General features: G+C 36.5%; 1 protein-coding gene across 1 annotated transcript; it reads left to right on the top strand.

Moving 5' to 3' along the window:
- The first annotated feature begins 17,034 nt into the window (after positions 1 to 17,034).
- LOC111897537 (probable serine/threonine-protein kinase PBL28) lies at positions 17,035 to 20,384 on the top strand. The gene is made up of 5 exons (XM_023893487.2): positions 17,035 to 18,312; positions 18,475 to 18,659; positions 19,637 to 19,740; positions 19,887 to 19,981; positions 20,073 to 20,384. Exons 1-5 carry the CDS (start codon positions 17,401 to 17,403, stop codon positions 20,226 to 20,228), a joined length of 1,452 nt encoding a protein of 483 aa, XP_023749255.1. The 5' UTR covers positions 17,035 to 17,400; the 3' UTR covers positions 20,229 to 20,384.
- Positions 20,385 to 22,148: the final 1,764 nt, after the last annotated feature.

Genomic DNA, 22,148 nt, shown 5'->3' on the forward strand with positions numbered 1-22,148 from the left:
TGATGTGGCATTTTCTATGAAACTATGTTGTACTGTAAGTACTTTTGGTTAGGACTTTATGCTGTCAAGAAATATCTTCTCTGGATATGATGTAAGACCTTTTTACAAGGTCATTTTCCCGAACTTGTACGTCATGAATATCAAAGATATTGACAGTCGGTTAACTTCTGTGTCATTCTTTATTCAAATACTCTTATCATACTTTCATTAGAGTCTATTTGAAACATGCTCTAGTCAAGTCATTGGACTATAGGAATTTGACTCCGGAGACATCTCCAAGTCTCTTTTATTGGTTGGATCATGTTATTCACCAACCAACGATACCTCGGCTAGAATGACAAACACCTTGAGACCATTGTACGAACTTACTTCCGATCTTTACTAGGATTGCATCATAGGGATGTAGGTCAAACCTTCGTGAACATACTTCCATTTCGTACTAGGACTGCATCATGGGGATGTAGGTCGAACCTTAGAGAACATACTTCTAATCTTTACATGAGCGATCAATCTACGTCTAGGTTCAACCATTCTCGCTCACAAATTCATTTTTCTTTCCGTATAACGGAATCATGTCGCAAAAGAAAAACAATCAGCCCCTCAACCAAACACCAACTTTTCAGATTGATGCAGCTACCTTTCAAGCTGTAGTCTCGGCTACCGTGTCAGCTATTCTGACCCACCTTAACGCTAACAACGCAAATGTTAGCGGGATTGTTAACAACAATTCCAATCCAGGTAACAATCAAGTACCTCAACGAGCAGCAAACTACCACGACACCCTAAGTCCCAAGACCAAGTGTAACAAATGGAAGTCTTGGGCTAAATCTAGGGACAAATCGCTTCGAACAGCGAACAGGAAACAACCCCCAGTAACAACCTTCAAAGCCACGACATTGGTACCTCCTACTACCATCCCTTCGAGTATCCCAATTGCCCGTAACCCAGCAAGACCATATGTCGGGGACTTACCGAAGTGCGATAAGTGCATCTTCCATCATCTAGGAGGATGTCGTATACTGCACTCTGTAACTGCAGCAGAGACGGGCATACTACCCGCTGCTGCAGAATTCAGATCCAACATATTACTTCGACCACCAATGTCGAAAACTCTCGGATATGCCATCTATGTGGCGAGATAGGGCACTTCAAGAGAGACTGCCCATTAGGGCAAATCGACGATGGAATAAGAAAAGTTTGACCTCAGAATGGAAAGAGGCAGCGAAGGAACCTATTATAGTATTGGTTCACTTCCAATCGTCAGTATTTTATATGCTTTGAAATCATGTTTAAAAACTAGTGCAACTTGAGTCATATCTTTTGCGAGATCCTATCAGTTAAGGGACTCTCGTGCTGCGTATACTTGTCTTTTGTAGTATACTTTGGTCGCAATAGTATCCCTATAGTTACTCTAAAAGTATTGTAACTCAGTTAAAATTTGCACTGTTGTGTTTTGTCTGTAACGCCTCATGTTCAAATCTAATGTCTTTAGTTTCCATATAATTCTGACTTTATCATACGATTCGAGTAAATCCGATCCTCACAATACCAGCTTCATAAGTACATCTCCTTCTCAGTAAATGTCTTTTAGCGAAGCCGTCATATCAGAACACCGAAGTACTCATGCATGGAGTACCTAATAGTTCTTTTCCTTTCCGAAGGAATCCCCGTAGTATCACTCGTACAATACGTCAAGTTCAATCCAAAGATTCATACGGTCGACCTATCACGGAAGAATGTATACATGAGAGTGTTATATAATCAATGTTCTACGGGTTTAGAATTGATGATTCCACTTTAACTTCTTTTCCCTCAATGGGATGTAAGCTTAAGGAAAAATCAGTTATTCGACTACCTTTTCAATCTTAATTATATACGACTCGTATACACGAGATTGTGATCGTTGAACCATGTGTGAATTCTTAAATGAACTTCAGGACGGAGACTGCCCATGACTTCGATTAATTGCATAGGCATGTGAACAAAACTTAGAACCCAATATGACTCTTATAACCAGATCGCCTTACAGTCTAAACATCTACGGAGATACAAGAACAACCCGGACAACACAGCGAACTACTCAATAATAGAATTAGAAGACCAGGCTTCTCACCCTTGAGAGCTTCGGTCTCATTCTTCCAGAAGTCGAGGGATTGCATCATATGTACCTCGACGATCGGGGGCTCCATTAAGATTTCCTTTAGAAATCGTTATCTCTGCCTCGCATAGATGAGATGATTGAGCAAACGTAAGGAAATAATTACTTTCAGAAATGGACCTGAGATCCGAATATCACCAGTTCGAGTGTTAGGGAAGGATGTCCTAAAGACTACCCTCCGAACTCGATGCGGACACTTCGAGTCCGTAGTGATACCCCTCAGATAGGACCAATACGCCCATAGTATTCATGAGCTAAATGAGTAGGGTACGTCTTTCTTACTGGGATTAGTTCGTCCTTTCTCCTTGAAATGACTTACTTATCTACCCTCGTAGTAAGAAAGAACCCATAGAAACATTACCTTCAGAGGAACTTTCGGAAAGTTCTCTAAAAACGAATTTTGAAATTGGAAAGTTAGATTCCTAAGACACACTGTTAGTGATGTGGGAATTTTAAGTACTCTTTCAATTTTTCAAAACCATTGTGAATTTGTCAACACCAGAGACGCCGACAGAAATACGCCAAATTCTAGGTCGTGCAGACCTACTATCGTAGTCCATTAAGAACTCCTCGCAAATTATAGAAACCCTTTTCGACTTTGACCCAACAAGGGATGGACCTTGACTGGGAAGTTAAGCGAGAGAAAGAACCTTTGGAATTCCAAGTGAGAGACCAAATTCTTGAGGAAGTCTCACTCTGTGAAGGGCTTAATATGCTTCGTAAAGCGTGGAAAGCTAAATCCAATATATTTAGGACCTCCGGGATTCTTACCAGAATCGGTCATGTATCTCACAAACTAGACCTACTCCACGAACTCAGTAACGTACATTTTACTCTTCGTGGCTTGAACTTGAAACAGTACCTTTCCGTTAGGACTCTCGTAAGCCCACTCGACGAGATCGAGATTAACGAGATCCTCGCCTTCGTATTAGAACTGTAATGACCCTCGACAGAGAGGTCAAGCGGACAAAGCAACGCCGTCGCCCGTTAGTGAAGATTCGTTGGAATACCAACCGAGGACCCGAATTTACTTATGAGCGTGAGAATCAATCGATTTGGAAGTTTCCACCTCACGACTCGATCACTTCTACCTACTTCCTTACATAGATTCTAATTTCGGGAAGAAATTCCCTCTAACGGGGGGATGATGTGACAACCCGAAATTTCCATTATGAACAAACCATATCAAGTCAATAGAAGTTAGAACAGTTATAGTGAAATTCCAGACTTTTGGGTATAAGTTGGAGTATTTCAGGATTTACACTTAAGGAGATATCAGGAGAGTGGATGCACTAGGATTTTGTGCAACACTGTTATTCCAAAACTCTATGATATTAGAGTTCATTCCGGGAATAAAATATTTTCTGCCAAAAATCCCAGTACTATATATAGAAATCTGAACCATATTCATTCATTAGTTACATTTCCAGCTAGAGAAAAGCCAAATTCTCTCTCACGGATCTTTGGGTTTTCATCCCAAATCATGAGTACTTCCATCTAGTTGTATTATATAGCTTAGATTGTGCTTAATAACATCAAAATCGGATCAAACCCCCAAGATTTGAGAGTTTACCGCCCAAGAACACTTGGAGAGTAAACTCTTTTATAAGGGCCAAAGTGTGCCAATTGTCCCTCCAAACCTTGGAAATGAACCTTGAGACTACCCATAGCTTGTTTAGACATCCAAAACATTAAGAATCAAGGGTTGAAAGTGAGTTCACGGCCAAGGATGTTCTTGGGCCGTGAACTCCATTTTAAGGTGTCAAAATGCCCCAAATGTCTTCCTTAAGCCAAGAGACTAGCATAGCACTGTACCCTAATGTGTTTAGGACTAGCAAACACCATTAGAACACCAAGAGTAAGGTGTTCACGGCCAAGAAGTTCCAGGGCCGTGAACTCTAAACAATAGTGCCAAATGGTGCTACAAACTCTTCTAAAGCCTTGTACACTAGCCTAGTTTAGTTCCTAGTTGAATTAGGAACTTGAAAACACCAAAAACACCCATCCAAGGGAGATTACGGCCGTAATCTCCATGGGATTTAGTCCCAGGGCCGTAAACTCCTAAAATGAGTTATATAATGCCCTAAACTCTTGCATAGACCAAGCCATTAAGTAGAAATGCTTCTTAGGGTCTTGTAGAGCATCAAACACAAAATGGACATATAAGTGTGAGCTTACGGCCGTAAAATCATGAGTTTACGAAGGTAACCTCCTTTGATAGTTTCATTAGGGCCGTGAACTTCATGGTTGAGTTTTCCTTGAGCCCTACACACAATAGCTTCCCCAACAAACACTTAGATGCAATCCTAGAGGCTAATGACACTTAATAAAGGTGTTTAGCATGTCCTAGGGTGTCTTGACTTAATTATTAGTTGCTTATAAACTAATTTGTTATATATATGTGATATTATATGTTAACTAGGATCATAGAGTGTGTTCAAGACTTCACTTGACACCTAGCAATCCTACCTCTTCAGTTCATCCGTATCACCCACAATAGGTGAGTTCATACCCCTTAATCAATGTTTTAAATGATTTTAAATACTTTAAATGGGGGGGGGGGGAATACAGGTAGAAAACAACATGTTATTAAATCAATCATATGTATTTATAACTGTGTTTTCATTCAGCAGATTTCACATACTACAAAATGTGATGCATGAAATGGTTTTATATCTTAAAAATACCTTGATAGCAAAAGTATTACATTTTAAATGTTTATTAAAATGACATCAAGTCATTGTAAATTATTGTTCAAAACTCTTAGATGTCTTACAAAACCATTTTTACCTTCTTGAACAAAACTATATCTTTACACTTATCTTCTTTTATATGTATCGATGTTATAGTTTTCATCCTTCATTCAGTTTCCCACACTCTTGTGTAGCAAGGGTGTGTAAAGCTGTTTCGACAATCAATTACCTTTCAATTAACTATTATAGGGATAGTTAGGAGATACATAGCTTTATTCCTATTACAAGGAATTACATCAGAGTCAGTTCATTCATGAGTCTACACTATACATTACATGAATACATTACATGAGTACCTTACATGAATACATTACATGAGTACCTTACACGAATACATTACATGAGTACCTTACATGAATACATTACATGAGTACCTTACATGAATACATTACATGAGTACCTTACATGAATACATTACATGAGTACCTTACATGAATACATTACATGGGTACCTTTACATAGATACATTTTCCCGTATACATTTACATGGATACTTGTACCTCGATCCATTAGGATGATTTATTAGTACCTTCTGTGTAAATTGTCCTGCCTATCCCAGTTCAACGGGATATCTATACGGGACTAACCATTCCGAAGCCCAGTTGATTAGCACCAGTGGTTGATGAACATCTACGGATGCCTACGGTTGATTCTTACATTAGAATACGATTATGGGATTAACCATTCCTCGGGCCTACTGTTCGCTACAGAGGTTGATGAACATCTACGGATGCCTACGGTTAATACTTATATTAGGAAATCGATTATGGGACTAACCCTTCCTTCCCCCTGCTGTAGCTACAGAGGATAATTGAACAATCTACGGATGATCAAACGTTATACATTTCGCTATTCACGATGTCGTGTTAGTCCTAGTACCAAAGGATAACACTTACATGGTTATATTTTTCCTATTACTTTATTTTGTGTCACATTCACATAAACAATGAGTTAGACTAAGTACCGTTTGTAATAGTCAAAAAGAAGGAAAAACTATCATTATCATTGCAAAACATTCGAGTCTTGGTAGAAGACTTTTATATTCTTTTCCTAATTACTTTATTTTGTGATACATTCACATAAACGATGAGTTAGACTAAGTACTGTTTGTAATAGTCAAAAAGAAGGAAAAAATATCATTATCATAGCAAAACATTAAGGTCTTGGTAGAATATTGCATTGTCATAACAAAAAATTCGGGTCTTGGTAGAAGACTACATTGTCATAACAAAACATTCGGGTCTTGGTAGAAGACTACATTTCATACTAGTAGGAAACATGGGATTTTCTAGGATTTTTCATACTTATATCAACTGTTTCATTTAAAGATTTACATGGCATTCATAACAGCTTTCCAAAACAAGGCAATGACACTTAAATACTTATGAATTCACCAGCTTTAGGCTGATACTCGCTTTCAAAATAACTTGTATTCTTAGGTCATCGGTTAGACAGGTACGATGGCCAGGTTTGAGAAGACGGAGCACAGACAAGGCTCATCTTATTTTGATTATTCATTTTATTGTTGTACATTATGAAAGAGCACACATGTATTAAAACTTTACTTTTAATGTAATGGATGATGTTGTTGCTTGTTTACTACTTTACACTGTTATGATACTTCACATGACGTCCTCCACCCCGGAACGTTTCCGCCGTTATTGGTTTTGGGGTGTGACAGCGAATTAACCCACGCATGACCTGGAGTTGGGGCGGTGGTTTTTGCTCTCAAAATTTGGAGACACTATTTGTATGGAGTGCGGTTCACTATCTATACCGATCACAAGAGTCTGAAATATTTGATGGATAAACAGATACTCAACATGCGTCAGAGGAGGTGGCTGGATGTGCTAAAGTATTGTGATTGCGATATTCTATATCACCCAGGGAAGGCCAACATGGTGGCTGATACATTAAGCCGCAAGGCGGCGGGGTCCCCGATTAGGGACGTCTGTATGAGGATGAATGTGACTTCGCCATTGTTGGATATGATCAGGGAGGCTTAGGTCGATGGGGAGAAGATGGAGAATTGGAAGACAGAGAAAATACAGGGACAATATCCTCTGTTTGTGAAGGACAGTCGCGGCCTTTTGACGCAGTGTGGTCGGGTGTAGGTACCCATGTTAGGGGAAGTGAGGCAGAGACTGTTAGAGGAGGCGCACAAGTCTAAGTTCTCTACACACCCAGGGGCTACAAAATGTATAGAGACTTGATATTGAGTTATTGGTGGCCATGCACGAAGCGGGAGATTGCTTGGTTTGTGGAGCGGTGCTTGACCTGCAGGAAGGTCAAGGTCGAGCATCAGCGGCCTCTTGGAAAGGTCTAGCCGTTGCATATCCCTATGTGGAAATGGGAGGAGATTACCATGGATTTCATTACAAAGCTTCTAAGGACAACGAAGGGCGTGGATACCATTTGGGTTATCGTGGACAGATTGACGAAGAGTGCCCATTTCATTTCGATTTCTTTGAGATTCACAATTAGTATGACATGCCTCACACACTGTATGGGATAATAAAGAGGATCATAGACACTTGACTTAATGCCTCACATAATCTATTTTTATAATAGAAAGGATAACTAGCATCAAGGAAAGGATTAGCTAATATCGTATCCCAATATTTAGTGATAATAGAAAGGTGTTAGGGATATCAAGTGCAGGGCATGTCATGTCCATTAGATGATTTTAATAGATAGGTTTAAGGACAAATGATTTGTCACTAAGTACCATACACATATCACCCACTCAATATAATGTGTTATGATGGTGAGCCACAAGGTTATGTTAGGGATGTCAACAGGACCAAACGGGAGTGAAAATAGTTGCCCCCGCCCTGCACCCAAAATCAGTTACTACCCCCACCCCTGCCCCCGCCCCCGAATTCCTTGTTTACATAGCCCCCGATCCTGCCCCCGAATACCTTCATCACCCCCAATCTCGCCCCTTTCCCTTGTTTTATAGGTTAAAAATTGACTTTTTTTGCTAAAAAAATTGTTATATTTTGGGCTAAAAAACTATTTTTCATAACTTTAAAAACTTAAAATCTAGTTTTATAATAACTAAAAATTTAAAAACCCAACATTACAAAACGAAAAATCTAAAAAACATACAAATATAAAATATGACAAATCCAACATTACAAAAAAAAGGTACATGTCCAAAAATATATGATCAATTCACTATCGTATTGTCGTATGATGTGATGTGTAAGAAAGTCATGAAACCCTAAAATTAGATAACATATTGTTATTATATATATATATATATATATATATATATATATATATATATATATATATATATTATATAAATATACAAACGGGGTACCACAGGAGTACGGGAGGAAAATACCGACTCCTACCCCCAGTCCCGAAAATAAAACGAGGTTTCATCCCACTGTCGCCCCTGCCCCACCCCTAATTTTTTTAAAAAATTAATTTCATATGGAATCGGGGTCCCATAGAAAATTTTGACATCCTTATGTTAGGCTCAATATTTTAGATGGAATTAGCATGACCCGTCGATCAAATTCTTGGTGGGAATCATCAACTTTATAATGTTTTAATAATGGCTCATGCTTTTTTAATGATATTTTTTTATGGTTATGCCGGCGATGATAGGTGGATCTGGTAATTGGTTTGTTCCGATTCTGATAGGTGCGCCTGACATGGCATTTCCACGATTAAATAATATTTCATTTTGGTTGTTGCCACCAAGTCTCTTGCTCCTATTAAGCCCAGCCTTAGTAGAAGTGGGTAGTAGGCTAGAGTCGTCTTCTTGATGTTGTTGAATATGAAGTTGTGATCAGCTTAGGAGTAAAGAGCTCTTGTTTAGTGAGAGTCGTATTCGGATTCTGCTTGACCAGCCTAGAACATGAGACTTGATACATATGACAACATGTTTCTAGGGATACTGATTGGCTAAAAACTGTTAATCATAAAACAAACATCCAAGCCATATAAAAATTTGTTTAAGCAAATATTTATCATTATACATAACCAATGACTTAACACATATGATTTGAGTAGATATATCTATTATTTATTATTATGTATAGATGATATACTAAAAAAAGAGTATATGTAATTATGAAACCATGGACATAAAGAACATCAAAAAACGAAGATTGTATGAGAAAGTTAAAGTTATCTGTAGAAAACAAGAAATTATACAAATAGCGCATGAACAATGATCATAAAATCAAAACTTCAAACAATTCATTAGACTAATTACCCTATGTTTTGCAACAATGTTTCGGTATTGTATAAGATTTAAAATGAACTAGTATTTGAATAGAACTCTATCTTCTTTGCAAAAATTGGGTCTTGAGCATGCATCGCATGCCCTGAAATGGAATATCGCATAGTTGATCTCACTATTGAGTTAGGATTGATTACGTTCGTTGGATCAAATTTTCACCTACTTTAAAACAAGCCTTCCTCTCATCTCTCTAAACACACTAAAATCTCTCCCAAATCTCTCCTAAAACCTCCCTCGTTCTCTCTCGGTTTTCCTATGTAAAATCAACGTCAACAGCCACCACGTCGCCGTTTGCCACCATCTGCTACCGTCTGCTTAGCATGACACCCCCACCAATGGTTGTTGGATACAACCTTGACGGTGTAAAGTCCCATTTTTCAAACAAAATTTCCATTTTTAAAATAAGGATAAATCATTCTTTTTTCGAAAACCAAGTCAAAGAACATAATCATCAAAATATAATCCTCCCAAAAACATCAAAGTACTAAAAGATGCAGAATCACATAAATTGTAGGTGGATGTGTACAATCAAGCCTTCGCCTTCCCCAGATCATCTAAAATATCTGAAACACAATAAATAAACATCTGAAACACAATATATATATATATACACACACACACACACGTATATATATATAACAACACATAACTGTATCAGGTTTATAATAACCCTAGATCCGCTCCATCAGATCCATATCAACCCCAAGTCCATAGTAACTCCAAGCCGAAATTGGCTCTATACATACAATATAAAGTCATACCAGTAATAATCACATAGATACACACATCTTACATGCATAATTTAGAAGGCCATCAAAGGTGCCTTCGACTAATGAGTATATTCATAAGACTCACCTCATAGATAGTAGCTATAACACAAGAAGATTGATACTATGAAACACATATTATGTAATAAGGAATTACACACTCAGTCCACACTTATAACCCCCAAATTGACTAAAGGCCAACCCTTGTCAAAAGTCAATGGTCAAAGTCAACTTTGACTGGCCTCCATGTCATGGCCACCTATTGCACCCCATGGCCACTCCAATAGAAAACACTTGGAAATCAACCGATTCCCACACTGTGGCTACTATTGTCCATATCGTGGCAATGTCCAAACAAGATGGTCGCTGAAACTCCAATCGCCACAACTTCGCAACTGGGAGCCACGTCGTGGGCATTGTACATCAACAACATAATGGATTCAGTTGTTATGCCTTGATCCAAACAACTTAAACGTTTAGATATGGACGCCCTCATGGTCTTGATGGTTAAAGTTTCCAACTTTATCCATTAAGACACCCTATTAAGAAATGTCACACCCCCAAACCAAGGATGGCGGAAACGTCCGGGGGTGGAGGACTTCGTGTATAGTATCATAACAACAAATGCAATAGTGATTTAAGCAAACACATCCAACATATATATAATTGAAAAAGTTACATCATTGTATGAATTACATGTTTCAAAATCAATTACAATATGTTGACAAAATATGAAATGTTTGACGCCTTAACGTCCCATCCTCAAAATGCTCTTGATTTCCTGTTTAGTGCTTTCCTGAGAATACAAGTTGTTTGAAAAAGTGTCAACACAAAGGTTGGTGAGTTCATAAGCTTTTGGTAGTGAGAGTTTGAAAATCGATCCTTGTAAAGAGAATGTATGATACCAAGAAAAATCCAATATTTTCCTTATAAAAGTCATGTAGTCCTAAATTCCAGGACCGAAATAAATGATGCGTGGTCTTAGATACCAAGACTGAAAATGTACCATAATATCTGTAATTATTGTTATAAAGAGTGATTTTAAATTGACATAAAAACCTCTTTTGATTTATGTAATCCCTGTAAACTTATGTTGTTAGATCCCTATGTGAGCCGCTATAATCATACTAATGACCTGTATACCTGCTGCGACGTTTCTCAGGCGTCGCGAATATGAAAATGACACTTGTCACCCGTAGACCTCCAGGTCCGGCTGTAGCTAGCAGCGAGGTGTGGGGTGTCAAACCCAATATAGATCTATACACAACTATCACGTTCTCCCTCCAGGAGACTCTGATTATAACTAGCAGGAATTAGATTCCGTACTCGGACGTACGGACGAGAATGTCTCACAATTTAGGTTAACAAGTTTACGTGTGGTGCATAAGTGTAAAGCCTTTTCTTGTGGGAATAAAATCTTCTGAAATGTGTTTGTTGTGTTAATGGAAACATAAACCATACCTATTATAGTTTACCCCAAAACGTTTGTAGAGTATGAAAATTCTTTTATGAAAACGCTTTTGTAATGAATTCACACTTAACGTAATAAAAGTTCCCTTTTGTATAAATGTACCCTTCTAAAAATATATTTGTATTATGTATGTATCATAAACTATACCATTTATAGTTTATCACAATAAGGGTAGAAATAGTAAAGTACATAAACTATACTTAACATAGTTTAATAATGCATTTGTATGTAATTGTGTACTTTAATAATAACACTTGGTTATTTCTATGTATTATCTAGTGAAATTTCATTTGCTAACGGGTGTATATCTAGATATGAATACAAAAAAAATGTCACATACTAAGATAACACATAATCACATATTGATATATATACCTTGCTCAACATGTTACAAGGTGATATGAAATTTATTGTGTTTTTCTAATTATAACAATTTCTGTAACTGTTATTGGAAAATTTGTAGAAAAATCATAAAATGTCCAAATCAAGTTCTGTAACTTCTGAGAGTTTGGAAAATGAGTCTAATTGGTTCATAAATTTTTCCATAATTTTTCGGGACCTCTAACTTGTGTAACCAAGTCCATAATCACAGACTGGTCCGGATTGGTGTTTGAGATGATAGGCAGTTTTGTAAAAATCACCATAAATTGTAGAAAAATCATATGGAGATGTGCAAGTAGTCATTTTAAAGCTAAGAAGTGGAACTACTTGCACCTAAAACAGTTTTGAAAACTAAAATGTTTAAGTTGTCCAAAACAGTCCGTGAATGGGGTCCAACTTTTCTGATGTAGGCTGTTAGAAAAGTTTAGTTTTGTTCTTGTTGTTTTACTTGTATTCTCCCCCTAAAAACTTGAGAAAACATGAAAATGTAGGGGTATGAACTCACCTTAAGTGATTTCAGTAGATGATTGTTGAAGAATGGAGGTGTTTAACTCAAGAACACTTGGAGATGCCTTGAAGATTTTTGAGAATCTAGCATCATAGTTATGGAGTTTGTATAAGTTATCAATGATTTGAGTAGAATGAAGTGTAATTATCACAAGGAGGATGAATTACATTTACCAAGAGTGGAAGAACACTTGATGATCAGCCTTGGGATCTTGAATTAGAGAGAAAAGTTGGAGAGAAAAGTTGGAGTTGGATCTTTGGTGGAATGAGAGTGATTGAAAGAAAATGAGGAGAGAGGTTGAGTGACCAGCCCTAAAAACGTGGGGATGGCTTGTGAGAAGGGTAAAAGTACAAGGAAGTGACAAGGTATGGTGGGGAGGAGTGTGGGTTAAGCATGGAGTGGGTATGGGGTTGCTTGTGTCATAAAATAAGGTAAAGTCAACACTCTACCTTTGTACTTTACCTACTCTCTTTTGGATAAGGTTTTATCCTTAAAATGTGATTGAATCATTAATTTAAGGGTCTTATATGTTAAAATAAAGTTTTGGGTGAAAATCCCGTGTTAAAACAATTAAAAACGGGCCTAAAACGCAAATTTGGTCGAAAACCGGGAGAAAAAGGCTTCCCAGCGAGACCTCTCGGTCCTAGGCCGAGGTTCGGTCCCTAGGCCGAGGCTCGGTCCTTGCTGGTGCTGAGTCGGAAGTGGGTTGCGAACCAGAGGCGAGATGCGAAGGGTCCTTGGCCGAGGGTTCGGTCCGAAGCTCAGAAGCGAGGGTCAGAAGCGAAGGTGGTCAGAAGGGAAGGTTCGGTAGCCATTAGAAGAGAAGAGGTCAGATCCGAAAGGTGCCGAACGTTCGGGTTCGGTTGAGCAGCCTTCGGCTCAGAAGGGTTCGGTTCCTAAGAGGGGTTTCGGCTCCTTAAGTCCGTTTTTCGCGTAGACTTCCGTTTTTGGGCTGTTTTCGCCAAATTCGAGGGTCGGGATACCCCGAGTGATTATAGAGGGTTGGGAGAGATTTCGAGAGAGATTTGAGAGAGATTCCACATACTCAGAGATATTTGGGAGAGATTTGACATACTTGGAGAGATTTCACATACAAAGAGATATTTGGGAGAGATTTCACATTCTTAGAGAGATTTGGGAGAGATTTGACATACTTGGAGAGATTTCACATACAAAGAGATATTTGGGAGAGATTTCACATTCTTAGAGAGATTTGGGAGAGATTTGACATACTTGGAGAGATTTCACATACGAAGAGATATTTGGGAGAGATTTCACATTCTTAGAGAGATTTGGGAGAGATTTGACATTCTTGCAGAGATTTCTCATTCAGAGAGAGATTTGGGAGAGATTTCACATACTTAGAGAGATTTGGGAGAGATTTGACATTTTTAGAGAGATTTGGGAGAAAAATTTAAACACACAATTTTTCCAAGTGCTGTTTTCTCATTAAGATAGTGAGTTATACATAATTACATAATACAAACCCTAATATACAAGGTTTAATTGAGTTGACCGGTTCGACTCGTTGACTTTGTTCGGCTCAGACTTGACCCAAATTTGACTATTGTCACAAGAAAAGATCTCAAATTCTAAGTTCTTAATGATATCACCAAGGCATGGTTCAATCAATAAACTATTCAATTCAAATTTCAAACCAAACCCAAGTTCTAGAAGCTAACGAATGTACTAAAGGTTCTGGAGCTCACTCAAACTCTAAGAACAAGAAGATTTGGGATCGAAAGCTCATAAAATGATCTACAACTACATCTAGAGAACTAATGATGAAGGTGGGGAACTTATACCTCCAATGAGACAAAAATGAGATGAAGAGGATGGATCTAAGCTAGAACCACAATCTGAAGGAACACCAAGAGCTCTGTCTTCCTTTAACCTTCACAAAAAATGGAGTTCAATCCCTCAAAGCAATAATGCAGGCTAGGGTTTGGATTGGTGGTGGGGGGAGGTTCATTTCAGAGGGTGGAGGCTACCAAATGAGGAAACCCCTGAGTTATTGTCCTTAAATAGGTAACCAACCCCAAGATTATGGTTTTAGGCCCAAAACAACTGTGATGTCGTGGAAAATTCACACCACGACATGGCCAATTGTGGATGCACGTTTTCATTAAAACAAGTGTCACGCTGTAACACTCCCTATGCCACGTCGTGGCCAGGAAAAATAAGAAAAAATAATTATTTTAAATTAGAAATGAATACCTAGTAATAGGATGTTACAGTTCTCCCGGTAGCCCACGACGGCGACAACAAACACTTTGGGACGACAGCCACCACCTCACGGTGGTGGCAGCAGGGCTTTCTTCATATCTCTGGCCAAAAGGACGCTCCTGCAGCCCTAACCATCGCAACACACGGCCACAACACCTTAACACGAACACATCTTCACGAGATAACGAACTTAGCCACCATTTTACGGTGGCATGTGGCTAATGGAGGGCATCAACGAGATATAACGATCTTCTGAACGACAACGGTGATGTATCCATCGGAAGAGAAATGAAGAAGGATATCGTGGTGCGAAATCCATCGAGTACAACAGCAGCAACATCGTGACGGACACCTGCTGGTGGTCTTCATCATCACTGGCAAGAAATAGGGACAACGTTGTGTGGCGGCCAGGTCGTCGGCTGATGACAGCGGTCAGATAAAGTTTCAGTCTGTTAGAACTAAAAGGGAGTCGGGTGGTCGCTTGGCGGCCGCTACCTGATCGGAAAATGGGTATGGTGGCAACGCCAGTGATGTGAGTTATAAGGTGGCGGCGTGTTATCCTCTAGGGTCAGGGCTACAGGTGATCCATATATACCCCGTCCTCATGGAAACCTTATCCCATGTTGACACTTTTAGCCCCTCAAATCCAGATTTCTTTCAACTTAAGTCCAAAACTTACCAAATAGACCCTGCCCTCATAAATCTTTTCATACTAAGTCCATATTTTACAAAATATACCCTGATCCCTAAAATCCTTTTCAAATTCAACCCATAAATTACTAAATAGCCCTCAACATTAAAATCCATTGCAATTTAGGTACAATATTTACCAATTACACCTCTGCCTTCATAAATACTTACAAATCCAACCCAAAACTTACACTTTTAACCCCAATCTCAAAAATTATGACGATTAGCTCCTCGAGACCATCACCCTACTAAATATATATGGATTTTAATGTCAGGATTCATTTATTAATCTCTATCTATTTATTTACATAATAAACGGGGTGTTACACATGCACCATCAATTTTGAGTAGAAACATCAACATGCATCTACGGTTGATGATATTGGAACGGTGGGAAGCATCGAGAAGAGCAACATAACCGGATAGAAAATGGTGGAAGCGGTTGAAAGAAAGAGTCAGTTAATGATATCTATGGAGTTAATGGGTGTAAAGGTATAAGAGGCGGTGATCATGGAGGAGTGTGTCGATTTCTTTCAAAAGAAAGAGAGGAGAAGGTTTGGAGAAGCGTAGGGAGCGGTGGAAGGAAGAAACTGGATTACCGACATTCCAAGCGGTTCAAAGTTTTGTGGATTGAGAAGAAGTGGTGGATGAGAGGTTAAAGTAACTTAGGTGGAGGTGTGTAACCAGATGAACAGTGAGAGTTACTGTTCATAAGCGAATTCTTTTTTAATATATATATATATATATATATATATATATATATATATATATATATATATATATTAAAATTTTATTGTAACGAATTCTTTGTAACATTTTTTAGATCATCGATAACTTTTTTTAAAAAATATATATATATTTTAATGAATGAAATATATTCTTTGCAATTTATTTATGGATTTATATTTATATAAGTAAAATTTAGCATTATAATATATCATGTTTAACATCATTTACCAGGTTTTTGTTTTTTTTTTTCATAAATTAGAAGCCACAATAATTTTCTAAGAAACAACCAATACAACAATTCATTATTTAATTAATTTGTCGATTTCATTATTTAATATTTTCACTACATCATAACCAACACACTTTTTTTTTCAATAAAATAAAAGCGTTAATAAATTAATGCAAAGCAAAAAATGTAAAATGAAGGTTAGTGGGCAAGACGTGTCAACCAATTAAGACGGTCCGCCAATTTATTTGAGCATAATAATTAAAAGTTATTACTTGGGAATTAAATTTTTTTATTTTACTATTCAAATTAACCAATAAAAACAAGTTGATGCTAGTCTTTTTTTAACAAGACGTGGAGGTTCAAGTCTCATCATTCCTTTTAAAACGATTTTTTGAAAAATAGAAAAAGAAATAGTTTTAAAAGTCATGAATTTATGACTTTTGGTAACATTTAAATTTTTTTGCCTTTCTTCTTTCAAAAGTAAATCCAAACACATTTTAAAATCTCATTTTGTTGAAAATGACTTTTTTCTTTTGGCTAAAAATCAATCCCGAACACCCTGGTAATATTGTTAAAAGTTAGATCTGAAGTACTTGCAACCTAAAGTTCAAATATATATATATATATATATATATATATATATATATATATATATATATATATATATTGGTTAAATGTTTTTGTTACTGTGAAAGCGCAGTTAAAATGTAAAGAATAAAATTGTAAAGATCGTTCTGGGATAGATGATTTGCTAAAATGGAAAGCAGTCTGCACGAGGGGCTGAAGGAGCAAAAACTGAAGTTGCAAGGACGAGTCTTGTATATGCTGTGAATATAAAATGAAGAGAACAGTGTTATCGTATTCAACAAGAAACTCAGAAAATCCTCTCCGTGAGTTCTTATTGGTTGACTAGGATCTAGTTTATCGCTTTGATTAACTGATTCATGTACTGGTTCGTATGTGAGAGAGATCTGGTTAATTCTTGAATGTTACATTTTTTTCTGTCTAAATCATCCGTATCAATCGTTGACTTGTACTTCGTTTTTGATGCTCTGAGCATTTTCCTGGCATATGTAATTCAGAGTTTGGGTTTTTTGGTTTGGTCTTTCTTGCTTTGTACTTTGCTTTGATGCCTTTTTTCATTCATATATAACATTTCCTATTTACATCACGCTAGAATCCTTTGAAGCTCCTTTCTTTGTTTCCTATTTTAGATCAACCATCAAAATGATGCATCTTTCAAAACAGTTTGAACACCTCAAGATAAAGTTGGAAATGATAACATCTGTAACCAATAACTTCGCTGATGACAACTGCATCGGGAGAGGTGGATTCGGGAAAGTATACAAGGGAAAGCTTCTCCATTCCAAAGGGGAATCCATTGTTGCCCTAAAACGATTAGATCCTACATTTGGACAAGGAAACCCAGAGTTTTGGAAGGAAATCATTATGCTTTCTCTTTATAAACATGAAAACATTGTTTCCTTATTAGGATTTTGCGACGAAGATAATGAGAAAATTCTGGTGTATGAGTACGCATCGAAGAGAAGTCTCGACTTGTATATCAATGATGATGATCTAACTTGGATCGACAGGCTTAAGATCTGCATCGGGGCAGCTCGTGGACTAGCATATCTTCATAATCCTGGTGGGACTCAACAACGAGCATTGCATCGTGATATCAAGAGTTCAAACATCCTATTAGATGATAATTGGAATGCCAAGATCTCTGATCTTGGTCTATCCAAACTTGGTCCTGCCAACCAGCAGTACACTTTTCTTGTCTCCAACACTGTAGGCACGATTGGGTATTGTGATCCAGTATATGTAGAGACAGGATTATTAACCAAAGAGTCAGACGTTTATTCCTTTGGTGTAGTGTTGTTTGAGGTGTTATGTGGGAGGTTGTGTACTATCAACAAGAAGGACATACATCAACCACTAACAGGATTGGTGCGACGATGCTACAAAGAAAAGAAAATAAACGAAATTGTTTTTCATAGTATAAGGGATGGGATAAAACCTAAATCTTTAGAGGCCTTTATAACAATAGCTTATCGGTGTTTGAAGAGAAACTTGGAAGATCGTCCATTAATGACTGATGTTGTGAGAACACTCGAAAGTGCGCTTGATTATCAAGTAAGTTGTATTTTTCCATTGTACTTGCATCTTTTTAGTAATTATCTTAATAATATCTTTTGATTCTAATAGAAAGTGCATTACTATACAACTTCATAAACTCTAGAAAAGAGAAAATAATCAATGATGATCATGGTAGAGCTGTTAAAACTTTTTTTTTAGGTCGACCAGTTAAATACATTAAGTTTAAAGAATGATGGTGATCCTGGTTTGTCAACATCAAAACCATTTGAAGATGATATAGAGGCAGAGGTCAATTCTTATTTCCATCAAATGTTCTCTGGTCAGTTAACTGTTGATGCAATGATTCAGATGCTAGCCCGATACAAGGAATCTTCTGAAAAAAGGTTATTAGTTGGACATTCTTTATTGTTTTTACTACTACCATTATCTATCTCTTTTTACAGTGGTTTGTAGTTTTAAGTGCTCAGGTTCTTCATTTTCGCAGTTATATATTGATATTTGTTTCTAGATCATGTAATGTGATTAAGTGAGCAGAATATGTCTTTAACAAATGATCTCCTTTTGAAAACAACAGTTTTGCAGCTTTAGTTCAAATAGTGTATGTGTAAGGATCTTGTAAAAGTATCTCAGTTTTTTGGATCAAGAACTTTAGACATGTTTACCATGGCTATTCTTAAATCGGTGAATAGCCTCCTAGTTTTTGGAGTCTTCACTCTTTCTCTTATAATCTTACCTTCTTTAACATTTTAACTATAACTGGTTTCATATAAACTTTAGTGAAGTGGGTGCTGAAGGATGGGTCCAAGCCTTTAATCATTTTAGTTTTTATAGGATCAGTATTTTTTTATTTATTAGTTTGTGAGGAAAAGTTGTTGGACAAATATTTGTAACTGAATGATTCAATTAAGGTTGGAATCATCTTAATGGTTCAATTGAGTTATAGGCTCTCTGATAATCATCTTAATGTTTCAATTAAGACGTTACCTCTGAATGAATCAAATTTTTTGCTACTGCTTTTGAACGGTTAAGCTGTCTTACCTTCTTTTAGCCATTAAAAGGTTGGAATCATTCGGTTCAACATTTAAGATTTACCTATCAGCCCCTTAGCCTTCAAGGAGAATGTGCTCATATTTAACATTGTAGTCCTTAATTTAACAATGCTTTATTAGAGACGTGCTGCTTAGCTCTTGAAAACTCCTTTATCTTTCTTCAGAGTATATCTACTAAGAATTAAAATTCATTTTGCGCTTTACAACATAGAGTTGCTTTTGGATAATTTTATTTGAAATAGCTACTAAATGTCCATTATAGATTTATGCTTGATTTAGTACTTATGTTTTGATGTGGTGTTGCCTCTCAGGGAACAATCAATATTTGAGTGTGTGATTGCAAACTTATTTGAAGAGTACAAGTTTTTCAACAAATACCCCGAGAGTCAACTGAAACCCGTTGCTGATCTCTTTGGTAAGGCCTCGTAAGATTTCAATTTCCGAAATACAAATAGCAATTAATGTAATTATTTACCATAAAATTTGTTGTGCCAATATTATTATTCATTACTTTATCGTTAAAACTCATGCAATATGGTTTTGATAAATTTGAAATTGCAGGATTGCTTATCAAAAATAAACTTTTGACCCATCTTACACTTGGTATTGCCTTACGTGCTGTTTTGGATGCATTGCGCAAACCAGCTGATTCTAAAGTTAGTTCTAACTTTCTTCTGATTTGTTGCTAAAGTAATCCAAAGGATTTTTTTTTTTTTTTTTCTAACGATGGAAAATGCTTGTATGTAGATGTTTAGTTTTGGTACAATTGCTCTGGAGAAGTTTTTGGAACTTTTGGTTGAATGGCCTCAATATTGCCAACACATTTTAAAAATATCACATCTACGTGATACTCGTTTGGAGCTAGTTACTTTCATTGAAAAGGAGCTTGACAAAATTTCATAAGGACAGTTGGAAATTGGCGAGATAACAGTGTCATCTAGGGGAAAACAGGGATTTTATCTGTTTCAAAGTTACAATTGTTATGTTGATAGAAACTTAAACTATTATTTTAATTTTACAATCCATCATTTAAAAATAAATAGATATATCCTAACGCAAGAGAGAGCTAAAATTTAAGAGTTTGTTTTTATAGCAGCGTCAATGAGAAATCTGGAACAATCCAGAATGACAAAAAATTATGGTTGGAAAGATCTGGAGATTTTTAGTTTGGATTCAAAAATTTATGTAAAACCATTTGGATATTTTAGGATAAATTTTTTTGACATATGCTAGAAACAAAAAGAACGTGTGCCATTTTGAAAGAAATCCAGATCAATTATCAGAAACTAAATTTGTTTTACCCAAAAGTCAAGGTGTATAATCAATGCAAGTTGCTTGATACAATGAATGTTGATCAGGTGTAAACAAGGAAAAATAATTTCAAGGTAACTGATGTGCATATGTTTTAGATGATTTTTGATTTTTTGACTAGCATTTATAAGTAACTCAAGAATCAGAAAAGTATGGTGAAAACCCGAAAAACTAATCCATAAAAATAATTTTGAATTGGAAAATGGAATTGATTGACTTGAAAATCAAAGTCAATGCATTTAGGCACATAACTTGGTAGAAAGAACAATGTAGGTTTTGATATTGGTACAATAGCCGAAACTACATATCCTCATCTTGTGGCTTCCTACATCGGGTAATCAGAACTTACCCAGTTTATTTGTGATTTAATTAGAAAATCACTTTACACAAATGATTACAATAACAAATACCAAATATTAAAAAAAACACGAAAACACTAAATATAAAAGCTATAATATTCTTACATCCCCTATTCTAATCAAACACTCTTTTTATCCTACGTGGCATTTTCTCCATCTATCAAAATTTGAATGTAAAACACCTATTTTACCCTTCAGCTTTTAAAACCCCTACACGTTGTCCATTCATCCATTTATTCTCTAAAATGAATCACGCCTCTATTTCCACCAATTTGGCATTCTTAATTTTGGAAACTAGATACTATTCAAATTTAAAATAAACATTCGATTCTCACCTACTTTTCTTTAGAAATCATAGAAATCACAGCTCAGCTAATCTTCCGCTAGATGATTTAACCATGGGTTTTGGTTTTGGGTGTTTGGAAGATTAATTTCCTTTTTACGTTTGTGAGTCTTGCATAATTGTCTACTATTTATGGACTTGAGGAAAAAAGTGAAGGATGTGGCTCGTTTTCTTCGGTTAGATCGTCCCGTTAACAACATTGGTTCTACTTCCTTGGTAGGATCTGTTTATCTACTTCCTTCTTGATAAAACGATCTTTACAATCAACTTCTGATTCTAATATATGAACAACCATAATTTTGATAACCAGGATCGGATTTGGAAACTTTGGAAGTTGATAAACAAAAACCTAGAATCCTATGTTAATATGTTTGGTTCCAATTTGGAGGAAGAAGAAAAAGAAAGACGACACTGATATTATTTTCAATGTTTACACTATTATGCAGGGTGTGCCTATTTCAAAAATCTCATTTAGAAATTTTTGTTCCTCTTCTATTGTTACGTTTCTCTCCATAACATAGATTATATCAAATCCCATAAAATCATCATCTTAATTTTAGGGCTTTCAAAATTTGAATTCTCTTCCTCCATAATACCAATAATGCTAAGTGAAGCCGATCAATCAGTAACCAAATCAGTGTTTCTTAATTTGAATTCTCTTTAATCTTTCTATTTATTCATAAACCTCCAAATACATTTCGAAAAGTTAATTTCCACTGTGATTTTCAACAACGGAATCTATTGGTGTTCGATCGGTATAGACTACGCTTAAAAACCCAATTTCTTTTATAAATGTGTTACATGTTTGTA

This window comes from Lactuca sativa, chromosome 5 (genome assembly GCF_002870075.4).
Source record: "Lactuca sativa cultivar Salinas chromosome 5, Lsat_Salinas_v11, whole genome shotgun sequence".
In the NCBI taxonomy this organism is placed as follows: Eukaryota; Viridiplantae; Streptophyta; class Magnoliopsida; order Asterales; family Asteraceae; genus Lactuca; species Lactuca sativa.

Bases quoted from the DNA above. Each gene is read 5' to 3' on its own strand.
- LOC111897537 (XM_023893487.2), top strand. From the start codon at position 17,401: ATGATGCATCTTTCAAAACAGTTTGAACACCTCAAGATAAAGTTGGAA. The intron at 18,660-19,636 runs GTTATTAGTTGG...GTTGCCTCTCAG, and splicing joins AAGGAATCTTCTGAAAAAAG to GGAACAATCAATATTTGAGT. The intron at 19,982-20,072 runs GTTAGTTCTAAC...GCTTGTATGTAG, and splicing joins GCAAACCAGCTGATTCTAAA to ATGTTTAGTTTTGGTACAAT.